At 37.7% G+C, this 13,010-nt stretch overlaps 1 protein-coding gene across 2 annotated transcripts in view; it reads left to right on the forward strand.

Moving 5' to 3' along the window:
* The window catches only part of LOC145492300 (immunoglobulin superfamily member 10-like), a 59,960-nt gene that overhangs the window by 45,603 nt on the left and 1,347 nt on the right, over positions 1-13,010 (forward strand). For both annotated transcript variants that reach the window (XM_081471718.1, XM_081471719.1), the window contains exons 7-12: positions 546-791; positions 5,423-5,671; positions 6,346-6,453; positions 8,525-8,640; positions 10,272-10,327; positions 11,286-11,434. In XM_081471718.1, coding sequence (XP_081327844.1) covers positions 546-791; positions 5,423-5,671; positions 6,346-6,453; positions 8,525-8,640; positions 10,272-10,327; positions 11,286-11,434 — 924 coding nt within the window. The remainder of the gene's footprint in view (positions 1-545; positions 792-5,422; positions 5,672-6,345; positions 6,454-8,524; positions 8,641-10,271; positions 10,328-11,285; positions 11,435-13,010) is intronic.

The following is a 13,010-nucleotide window of genomic DNA, read 5'->3' on the forward strand; positions in this document are numbered from 1 at the left end:
GGCATGTTAAATTTTAATATATGAAAATTGGCCTTTCATTGCGACATTTAACGAACCTTGAAATTAAACAATTAAAACAGAGTTAAGTTATTTATCGTTATTTAGTTCTACGGAGCAGGGTTGTTCAAAATCCGGCTAATGCTAGCCCAGGAGGATTATAAATTCTTACGTTTTCTGTAGCTTGAGATTATTCGAACTCTAAACTGAAGGGAAACAATATTAACAGAAAACTTCCCTGAAAAGTTAGAAAAATGAAATCAAAATTCTTGCTAATCCTGGTTAAGCTTAATCGGGCTTTGAAAAATCTAGCCCTGTATGTAAACATCTTTAGTAGATGAAATTAAGACAAAAGTTGAATTAGCAAGTGGAGTAAGCGGTAACTAATAATTATTAGATCTTGTATGTTTTCTCATGATGACACGGCATTGGTAATGCTTTACAATTGCCGAGCTCTTTCTAGTTCTAGCATAGGTTACTAGTGCAAGTTGTATCTCATAATGTTAGAAGAATATATCATTTTTTCATATAAATATGTTTATTCGCAGTGCCTTCTACGATACCTCCACTACAAGACGAGACAGTAACAGAAGGCGACAACGTGACTCTGTCATGTAATGCCTCTGGGACTCCTCCACCAATGATGTCTTGGATCAAGGTTGGCAGTCATATACGTACTTACCGAAATGAACTGGTGTTAGCAAACATTAACAGACGTGAAGCTGGAGAATACAGGTGTGAAGCCAGTAATGAGTGTGGTAATGCATCAGAGACAGCAAGGATTTTTATACAGTGTAAGTTAACTATTACATGTCATATGATGTACCTGTGCTAACGATCGATCGATGTAATGTGTGCTATGAGCTGGTCAGCAACGGAAATTCTGCGTTAATTAAAATAACCCCACACTAACATGCGCAAAAATGCTTTGTTATTCAGGAATACAGTTTTTAACCAAAATGTGCGCTTAAATAATTATAAATAATAATAACAACTTTGTTTGAATTGTGGGATAGATTTATTAGGAATGTGCTACACAGGTGTTACACGTTCCTAATCCTTTATGATTCTTTACGACAGTACATGTACACAGTATCATTGTACAGTGTACAAACAGGTTGATGAGAAAATGACTGGGCTTAGGTAGCTGACCATGGACTAATGATGTAGACATTGAATTGAAATTTCGTTTTAGGCTCAGCTTTTTTGTTTACGGAGGGACATAAGTTCAGTTTTATCTTTATCCTACTACGCAGTGACTGTCGTCAAGATTGTAGTCTTCGTAATTTCCTTACTTTTCCTCTTATTATTTCTAATTATTATATGGCTGTGTCTCACAAAGACTGGGAACTACCAAATTCACGAATTTGAGTGGCTGAAATCGACATTGAAAGCGGTCTAGATTTTCTCATCTAGACCGGCACCTAGACTGGTAATGTTTTGCAGTGAAAAAGTTACGAACTAAAATGAAAAAATTCTTCTAACAATATATATTTATAGCAGTGCCAAAAAGCCTGATGAGAATAAGAAGTAAAGAGGACGAGCAAACTTTGGCAGAATTAAATTCAGCTCATCGCCGTTCGCAAGCAAAATGTCACTTAGTACAAACCAGTTACATTAAACGAATTAAATTGTCGTTGTTTGCCACATAATAAACATCTTATTAACCGAGCTTTGTCGATCTGTATGGGAGAATCTTGACCTCGGTCGTGTGTACAGACCACACTGCGTTCGGTCTGTACTCACGACCTCGGTCAAGAATCTCCCATACAGACCTCCTGCTTGGTTAATATGAGCTACTCTTAATGTTAGCAGTTTCATGATTTTGTCATATTTAGTCATAAAAATTTAGTAGGCTTTTTTTCAGCAAACACCCTTTATTGAGAGAAAATTACAATTTGGCACTTACACACATCTGTAATTACGTTCATTTTGTGCGGCGCATGTACATACTGTAATAATAACATTTTAAAAGTCCAAAAGTCAAGTGATAGCTACCACCAGGTGTACTTTACGACTATTCCTTTTGATTGATAGGTTATTAGAAAGAGCTTATGTCTGCCATATGGTTATGCCACAGCCTTTGCTATTTTATTGTCGTTTTCATGATTGTGAACGTTCTTTTCTCCTCCCAAAGATATGCCAGAAATTACATCCGTTTCTGATAACCAGAGACTGAATGAAGGTGACAATGTGAGTCTGAACTGCACATCAGATGGTTATCCAACACCAACCGTTACCTGGACAAAAGTTTCTGACAACAGTCTTGTGTCCTTCCACTCGGTCGGCGCCCGGGACGAGTCGCATGAAAGCGAGGCTAGTCAGTCTTTGATGTTTTGTTTTGACAATGGTTCTACAGAAAAGTCTTGCTTCGTCGTCGATCTGGTCTGTTTTATTTAGCTGTGGGTACGAGCTGGTGTGTTTCTGAACGCCACGAGAAGGGATATAAATTTTCCACCGTTCGCCTCTTAAGCTTAGGGAAAATAGTGGATCAATGCAATTTGTTGAGACGGAGGAAAGGAGTTCACGATCGCCGCAGGAAGTAAAGTTTGTTTGCTACATTTCACATTAGAAGATCTTGGAAAAATCGTTTAAGGTTACTTCAAACCTTCGCGGGGCTATATTAGTCGATTTTTTTTTTTTTTGGTCAGGAAACTTAATGTCCGCGAATACCCAAGTTTGCATACTGTGAACGCTAAGGGTTCTGTTATTTCATTGGCTCGCGGCTTTCAAGATGACACATTCCTCTGTGAAGGGGTGATATGTTTATAAATCTTTGGAAGGCGAAAACTCGCACTCGTTTTTCAAGAGAATCCCTTCCCTATAAATGAATTAATAGGGTATGCAGATTTGACGGTTTTCCATGAAATTTGGTTAGAACATTCACTGATAGATATGGAACAAAAACATGTCGGCGAATTCCTTTATTTTAAATACTTTCCTCGTGGCGGCCTTTAACGTAACAGGTTACGCGAGTTTTTCGATAGTCGAATTTGACAGATCTATAAAAAGATAACCAATAGAAATAAAAGAAAATGCTGACACGTTTTTGGAGATTGAGGCTTTGTGATTAACACTGCACAGTTATTTTGCATGAACGATCGCATTTGATACCCGATTAATTCGCTGGAAGGTCAGTCGGTCATTTTGGAGTTGACGGCCTCTGCCGCCTTTGGAAAGCAAAATCCAAAACAAAACATAATTTTATCGAATTCTACATTTTATAACCTTTCTGTTAATATATAGTTTGTGGGGGTTTCCTTGAAAACAGCGCGCGTACGAATTTTTTTTCCTGGAGGACTCCCGCGAAGGTTTGAAGTAACCTTAAATGACGAGCTTATGTGGTTTCTGGTGGTGTTCCAACACGATTTACTTAGCCATTACCTTCCCCAAAGTAAAGAAAAGCTCACCTTGAAAAACATCCTCTGTCTCAAAGGACGAAGTTGACTTCGCGTCCATTCGCACGGAATCGGACGAAACAAATACTACGGTGTAATAACCAAGCGAATGAACTTCAACAGCCCCCATCGTTGTATTCAGTGAATGCTTTGAGCCAAATGAGAACGATTTGGAGCTAAATGCGGTCGCTTACACATTTTCTAAGGTCTCCCAGCCTGAACGAACAAACTTTAACAGTTCCCTCGGCGATCGTGAACCACTTTCCTTCGTCTGTTTTTCCTTAGAGGCGACCGCGGAAACGAAAAAACAAAAACACTTTCTCTGCTGTGGAAGATTTCAATTCCTTCTGGTGGCATTCAGGAACACAACAACTTATAGGGAGGGCGAAACAAAAACAGACCACATCGACGGCGAAGCAAGACTTTTCTGCCAAAAACAAAACATCAAAGCCTGACTAGTCTCGCTTGCATGCGACTCGTCCCGGGCGACAACCGAGCGGTCCGCCATATTTGCAGTCGGTGTATATAGTTACCGTTTAGAAGGATATTTTGCTTCTGTATACTTAAAAAAAAAAGTACCTCGGTCAAGTGATTTTGCATCGCTTCTGTCGATGCTTGCAACAATGTGGAGATTAAATTTGGACCATACACGTACAAATTAGTGAAGAAGATTGAATAAATGGCCTAGCTCAAAACCATGTTCTGTAAATAAGCCTACAGTAGTCTCAGATTTTATTGTGAAGAATGCTATATGTATTGTGCAGAGCAGGTATTTGGCTCCCCATATCGTGAGAATGAGACTAAGTCGTTAATGTTATATGTACAGTTCATTCAAATGCGCGCAAGTGAACGATTCGAATTCCTTGGTGTGTAAAGTTTCAATTGATGAACTGTACATATAAACTATTTTTTCCTGCGTGTCCTTAATTATAATTCCAAAGGACCGATCAAACGCACACAACGCAATCCAATATCATTGCACATAGTTGCACACAATTGTCCACCCTATTGCAGTATGTTTTAAGATTGATATGATGACGGAACATGGTAAGCAAACGCAAAAACAAAACAGCAACAATAACAACAACAACAACAACAACAACAACATGTTGTTGTTTCCAACAATGTTGCACATGTTGAAAATTTCCATGTTTGTTGACGTACCTTGAAAGAGAACCATGGGATCAACTATTACATAAAACTGGTGGCGACTCCCCGCATTCGTAAGCTTTAACTAAGGGTTCACTATCTTAACAGTGAAATGAATCTTGTACTCCTCATTGTTTGTTTGTTTTCGGTTTTCTGATTCCATGCTTCTGTTCGTTTAACTCCCATAGGCTTCCATTAGAGAGTCTTATCATGTATATATATATATTTTTTTTTAACAGCTAGTTTGGATTATAGTATATTCAGCGATCCTGGAATTTAGGTCCCTTGAGTGTCATGTTAGGATAAGTGAACTGTGGACACATGCCGAGACAAACTGAAAAAAAATACGAGTACATTTATTTCTAACTCCTGCACCCGCCACAAGAAACATTGTCTAGCTTTTAATTGCTTTACGCTTTGTTGAACCTTAGCTTGGAGGCCTCAAATTGGTGTACATGTATTCAAGGGAGTTGCTTACATGTACACTGCCTCCGTTCCTTGCAAGTAGAATTAACTGCAGTAGCGTTCGCTGAAGCTAGTTGTTTTGTACCTTTGATAGCTAACGTTAGGTCTGCACATAAATGTATGCCATGGTAACAGAAAAAAAAATATATAGTTATAGCCAGATATGTGATTGACTGAGATGGTTTGAGCTAGTTATGCAGCTTTTTGTTGTCTTAATTTGTGTACGTGTGGCGTATTGTGGAAGCGCAACCAATACCAACGTAGTACAATGTACAGGAAGTAGAATACAAATATATTTGTTCTCTGAAGTTAACTTCGAGTGTAAGAAAAATTAATTGAGGACAAGATGCGATAGTATTTATAGTGTAGTTTAGAAATGGTTCATCTAAAATTGCGGTAATCTTGTGTTATAGTCCCGCCAGCAGTTGCTCCCATGAAGAACAAGACTAATGTGCAAAAAGGTGGAAATGTCACTCTGTATTGTAATGTATCTGGGACACCGACTCCACATGTGTCTTGGACTCATGTCAGCACAGGCAAGAAATGGTTCGGTAAAACATGGGTTATACTTGACGTCAAGGTAGACGACCTGGGAGAGTACAAATGTGAAGCAAGCAACAATTTTAAGAATGATAGTAAAAGTGTCTTTCTTTATTTTCCGGGTAAGTGTGCAATATATTTTTGGCACAACCCTTTATTTTGAAAGATCTTGAAAGGTTATTCCCATGAGAACTGCAAAATATTTTTCGTGAAAGAAAAAGATAACTAGCTCAGAGAAAAAGTTTGGAAGAACTTGATAAAGCTGCAGATCGTGTTAGGAAAGCATTTCTTGTGGTGCCAAACTTCAACTCGTGTATCTATAATGATAGATGGTAACACAGAAAATTTTTTACGTCTTTCTTAATTGCTACATGCCCCTATCTGTATTCGAGTACACGTTAGACTAGGATTGAGGCAATGTTTTTTTTTTCTTAATGTACACCGGTATACAGCCGGTCTCACAGGTCCCTATTATGGTTAGGTAGATCTCAACCAAGCTGACTGCAAACTTATTCTACTGGCGTCAAACTTTGGCCTATATACGTCAATTTTGGGATAAACAAAGCATGAAAGAAAGCAACATAAATCATTTGCAAAACTAGAGAAACTCCTTATGTTTTGGTGATTATAAATATTTTCATGTATATTTATGTCTCTTTGATTTATTTGCTGGATTTTTAGAAATGTGTATTTTCATAAGTTCAATGTGTTGGAATGTTATACATATGCATGTGTTTCTTTAATGGATTTAAATTTGCCTTATTTATTTCTTGCCTTATTGTGCCTTTTTTAATAGGTGGATTGTGTGAGGAAATGTGTCCTAGTGGGAAATCCTGTCGTCAGTTTGGAAAATACGTCTGTCTTTGCGAAAAAGGAAAGAGAGGAACAAATTGCGAAGAAAAGGGTACGTTATCTTTATTCCCTTGTGTTGAGTTCTGTAAACATAAATAGAAAATTACTATCATATAGATTTTTATTGGACACACTTTTCGTCACTTTTACACTACTTTCAACACTGGCAATGGAAATGTTTAAACTACTGATACACAAGAATATGTAAAACATATATATGCTTTAACCTCCGTACGCAGTGCTCGTTTATTTAGGTATGTTTAGCAAAAGTAAAAAATAAATAAATAAATAAATAATAATAAAAACAGTAAAGCGAAACGATACATATCCCGGTTTACAGGTCTCAGGTTCATAAGACGTAATTTCAATATGTCTCGTTATGTCATGCCTTACATTACTTTGATTTCCCTTCCACGGTTTTCGACAAAACACTGACCCCACGCCAACCCACCCAAAAAAATCAACGGGAAAATAAAATTTAAAAAAGCTCAGAACTATCAAAGGGACGACTTCAAGTTCACAAATAAATTAAGCTTACCAAGATGGCGCATATGGCGGACGAGTTGCAAATTTCCGACTGTCTTCTCCTTTGATTGCACGTGCAGGTTTTGTTTACGGAAAATCGAGCAAGGAATTACGTTGGTATATCATCAAGTGTGATATTCGTAGCTATCAGAAAATTATACAGTGAATCAAAAGTAGCAAAGAAACGCTGGCAGTATGAACACACTCGCGATCGACTGAGGACAACACGAACACGTGACACGTAAACATTAACCGGAAGTCGAATTTTTGTTGTAGTTCCAGGTACACGTGTTGCCAGTTTTCTCCAAGCCAATATTCGAATTTAAAAGTGATTTTGGATGATTTTCTCCTTGATGCATTTGGTCGTGGACAAAAATACCACAGACTCTCGAGTAACGCAATCTCGTTTAAAAGATACTTTCTTAAAAAAAGCTTTGCACATGTAAATAATGGCCTTAAATGGTGAACAGCACAACCATTTACAACTATCCAGGTACATGCATAAACGAACAACAAGGCATCAAGTTTCATTGAGGACGAGCCTATCTTCCAATGTTCAAAGCAATTTATCAGCTATTATTTCACTTAATTCTATAGAGGGTGGCGACATTTTCATCGGGTTTTTCGTTGGGCGGCGGTAAAGGGTCGGTTACATTAACTAATTAGCGATTAGTTTCGTTGTGAAACTACATCCTGAACAATTGTTTGAATTCTGGTTGATCGTGTGCATGTACCTCATGCCGCACTCTCGAACGTATTTACGACCCAGCATTTCTTGGTTACTTTCATTACTTAATTTTGTAATGAGCACGAATACCATACTTGATGAGATTCCAACTTGTTCTGTGCTCGATTTTACCTAAACAAAACCGGCACTTGTCACCATCAAAGGAGGAGAGTCGGAAATCTGCATCTCGTCCTCCATAATGGAAATTTTACGTAAGCTAAATTTATTTGTGAACTTGAATCGGTCCCATTGATTGTTCTGGGATTTTTTAAAGTTATCTTTTTCTCGTTGATTTTATAGAGGGTCAGTAGAGGGGCGGTGTACTGGGGGTCAGTGTTTTTTCGAGACCCGAGAGAGAGAGAGAGAGTCATGAAACACATGTAAGCAGATATATAACGACACATGCAGACATTATTTCACGCAATACCAACAACTTGGGATGCGAACTGTTCATGAAAGCTGATAACCGTATCATTGGTGGTTACTACAGTGACCTCTGCTCTACCGCAGGGTTATTTGTTTTTGTTTATTTTTTAAATTACATCACATATTTGAATTTGGTTCAAATAAATCAGAAAGATGCAGAGCCTACGCGTCAAAGAGATTGGAAAATACATTTCTAAGCATTTTCTAATATTTTGAGTCTGAAAAATGGCAACTACTTTTTAATGAGAATCAAAATTTCAGTAAATATTATTTTGTTTATATTTATTACTGGCTGTGCTCTATACATGTGAACATATACAGCACGCGTCTGTACATGCTCTAAATAAAGTTTCTCCAGGATTCACGTTGGCTAAATCTGCTCTTTATACTTGTCTAATTGATGTTTCTAATTTTATTAACGTTTTGCTTTTGTTCCTGTTTACAGAACAATTAAAGAATACTTTTGCTGTTGAAATTGAATTCAAAATAGTATATAAACCAGAGTATGAAGACTTGGAGCATCCAACAACGAAAACACTTGTCAAACGGATAGAAGATCCTGTAAGTAGTTTTTCGCGACTTATAGTAGCGAGAGCATATTATTTTGCGTGTCATATGAATTGAATTAAGTTTAACCTTAAAGGAGAAGGTCACTCCAAAAAGCTTCCTTTTTGTGTCTTCGCCTCTTAAGTGCCCGTTATCCTGAACAAATTCGTTTCGCAATAAGTGACTTCGGAGGCCGCCATTTTGAAACCGTCTTGGCAGCCAGCAACCTCGTTCTTAGGCTCCCTCTCCCCTGCCCCGCTTGGTCGTTGGGAGAAAGACCCTGGTTGCGGCTGGTCACGTGCCCAACCAGAATCTGGCTGGTAAAAAAAATCTGTTGGGTGGGTAAGGGTGGCAGAGTGTTTTGATTGTTGCTGTGACAAACTTTGTGGGTTTCGAAACCTCGAGCAGTGGCTACAAAAACTACATGCTTTATCGGGGTTAAAAGTCGAATTTTGCAAATGAAGAATGCAACATTATTTCTGCCGTCTCGAAAATATAGAAGACTTTCGTTTACAAAAAAATTTGGCAGTCGATCGTGAATTACCACAAACTTTCCGACGGTTACCACATGTAAAACGTCACGTGTACGTATCGAATCGAAGTGACACTAGAGAATCAGTCTCTTGAATCTTTGAATTCGAAAGTAATTTATTGTTTTGTTGTGCGGTATTTTGGATATTATAAGCCTTTCTGTCACACAGCCGGCGGTAAGGCCGATCCGATTAGTCGAGTATTCTGACTTGCATTTGACTTACGACAATGTAAAATGATTTTATACAGTTTTGTACCAGATCGACAAAAATTATTCGTTGACTCTACCCCGGTGGAAAAGTGGGCACGTGACCAGCTGCAACCAGGGTCTTTCTCCTAGCGATCAAGGGGGACAGAAGAGAGAGCCTGGGAAGGAGGTTGGGCAGCCAGGCCGTGTTTGTGTGACGTCACTCCGTGTTACTCGAAATTGGCGGGAAGGAGAAAAATTTGCAACTGACTTGGCATCCTTCACAAGGTCAGCAAAATCTATTTTTTTTTTCCAAGCGATTATCCACTTCACTATCTTCAATGCTATCATTTCGGAGTTTACAGCATATTTGGCTCAAAATAATATGGCTCAAGAGCAGCCATGACCTAGAGTAGTAGTTAAAAGGCTCTTCAGAAGCTATTTGGACAAAATCTCTCTGGCTGAATGACGTCACGAAAACGCGCCCTGGCTCCTGAGTACCGTTCAAAATGGCAGCAACAATGTTCGAATTATGGGCTTCTTCGGAGACGAATTTCATAAGGAAAACCTACACTTTAGAGGCTGAAAATGCGGTGAGTGGCTAAACCTAGTACAAGGTTTTCATTAGCGTTGACAAAAAATGTACTTTTTCTGGAGTGACTTTCTCTTTTAAGAAATTCTCGAGTGCTTTGAGCAGGAGTTAACGGGGCCTTTCTTAACGTTAACGTTGAATGCTTTACAGGAGAAAACTAGCGGGAATTACAAAATGTCTTTTTGTAACTCCAGGTGAGACAAACAACCCATAAACCTCTCAAGGAGGTCGATGAGCGAGCATTTTTAAGGAAAGATAGAGAACAAAAAAAGATAGGGATGTAATGTGTTCACTTTCTAGTGTGTTACATGCAATGTATGCTGATAATTATTTCAGATACGAAACGAAACCAAAGGCTCTGGTATCGCTAGTGCAAAGGTGGTAAAACTGAGGTAATTATTGTTTGTTTTTACTGTCAACACTATGCTTGTATTCCTATTTGTCAAGAGACAACCATGTTACATTGGTGACCATTTTTAATTCCATTGTTTCAATGAGCTATTATGGGATGCGCGGGAGGCAACTACTTACTAATTTGTCCCCTGAACTTCCCATCGGAAGATGTCTCTCAAATCAATAGAAATCAAAATGGCCACCGTATCGGTAAAAAAGCCCATTTCCTATACAAAGAGATCGTTTTCGCGAAAAAAAAAAAACAAAAACAAAAACAAAAACGCAAGCGTTTTACCTGCATTAAAGAGATCAGAAATTCAAAGAATTTAGAGTTGGAAAGAAATAAGGTGTGAGAACTTCAACTTGGCAGTATTCATTGCAACCAATAAGAAGTTACTGGAAAAACAATATTCGAAACATTAAGAGATTTTTCTGCGACTGACATACTGCTGTACCAGTTTGAAACACCAATATGGCCGCCAAAAAGGCTTGTAAGAAGCAAAACATATTATTTTTACCCACCAAAGATGTAAGACGTGAAAGTAAAAGTTATCAAATGTACATAAAATTTAAAATCTAAAGCGGCCTCACAGCACATATCATAGTTTTTACAATTATCTATTAAGAGTGATAGATATTTGCTCTTAATACTGTTTTTAAAACTCTTAGCATGAGGATTCTCCCTCAGAATTCTCTCATTAGGATTCCAGTAGCTGCTGAAAGCCCAAAGCTCTATAGTTTGTTCAAAATATTAGTTTTAGAAAACATTGAAAATTGAGTCCCGCAACCTATGACAAAACCCTATTACAATATTACTTTCGAGTTGAATAAGTATCTACCTCTAGTTGGTCCATGTGTGCTAAGCAAGATATTATGTACCTTCCATTACAAACCTTGTAGTGTCTTTTCTCGGTTATTTGTTTGCTTTCTTTTGTCCTTTTTTTGCTGTATTTACAGAAAGGGAAGCGTCATTGCAGATATGGAGCTGACATTTAATGAAAAAGTGGGTGCAAGCGAGGTACAGGCATTACTATCAGAGGTAACGAAAGATGGAAAGCTAGGCGACCTTGAAGTCAGTCAAATAGTTACTGATGCATCTATTGAAGGTCAGTTGTTCTTACATTACACATATCTGCGAATCTCTAATTTGAAATAGTGTTGAACCGTAAATAAGTATATAATTTTTTTTTTATTTCTCCATTTTAAGATTCATACCCCACATAGCGCTTTCTGTGCTTACTTTCGTTTTCGCAATTATGGTTAAGTTATTCGCCTGGTGCGAATGCCTAGAGGCGTAGGAATACGGTATACCAAGTTAAAACTGGCAAGGTTTTGTTCAAGACAATAGTGCCTTCTGAGCGCAACCGACACTTACTTTTTTATTAAGAATTTTAGGCAGCCGTGAGATGACACTTGGCAGTACTGTACATCAGAACGTAACTTGCCATAATATCAGTTCTCAGATATATGTTCTCCAGCGCATCAGAATACCATCGATACTTGTTCTTCAGATCTGTAATGAAGCGCCATAATTATAAATCAGATCTTTGGCAGAAAATTACGTTGAAGATAGGAGGTTTACATTTTTAAACTTTCATAGCTTGGACCTGTACTCAGAGTGTAAAATCAACACTTCAGATCTGTATTGTAGCATCTCTTCATCAGATATTTGGTACAAAATCAACCCTCAGATATGAGGTATAACTTTTATACCTCAGATCTGTAGTGTAACATCAATACTTCAGATCTGTATTGCAGCATCTACACATCAGATCTTTGGTACAACATCATTTCTCAGAGATGAGGTATTACTTTTATACCTCAAATCTGTAGTGCAACATCAATACTTCAGATCTGCAATATGGCATCGCTACATCAGATCTTTGGTATAACATCATTTCACAGATATGAGTATAACTTTTATACCTCATGTCTGTAGTGCAAAATTAATACTTCAGATTTGTAATGTGGCATCGCCACATCAGATCTTTGGTACAAAATCATTTTTCAGATATGAGGTATAACTTTTATACCTGAGATATGAAGTGTAACATCAATACTTCAGATCTGTAATGTAGCATTGCTACATCAGATCTTTGGTATAACATCATTTCACAGATATGAGGTATAACTTTCATACCTGAGATATGAACAGCAACATCAGTACTTCAGATCTGTAATGTGGCATCGCCTCATCAGATCTTTGGTACTATATCATTTTTCAGATATGAGGTATAACTTTTATACCTCAGAACTGTAGTGCAACATCAATACTTCCTTCTGTAACGTAGAATCCATACATCAGATCTTTGGTATAACATCATTTTTCAGATGTGAGGTATAACTTTTATACCTTTAATAAAAAGTGCAACATCAATACTTCAGGTCTGTAATGTATCATCTACACATCAGCTCTTTGGTGCGACGTCACTTCACAGATTTTAGGTATTGCTTTGATACGTCAGATCTGTAGTGCAACATCGATACTTCAGATCTACAATGTGGCATCGCTACATCAGATCTTTGGTATAACATCATTTCTCAGATATGAGGTATAACTTCCGTACCTTTAATAAGTAGTGCAACGTCAATACTTCTTATCTGAAATGTAGCATCAATACATCAGATCTTTGACAAAACACTATTTCTCAGATGTTAGGTATAACTTTCATACCTCACAGA

Source organism: Orbicella franksi, chromosome 7 (genome assembly GCF_964199315.1).
Source record: "Orbicella franksi chromosome 7, jaOrbFran1.1, whole genome shotgun sequence".
Taxonomy (NCBI): domain Eukaryota; kingdom Metazoa; phylum Cnidaria; class Anthozoa; order Scleractinia; family Merulinidae; genus Orbicella; species Orbicella franksi.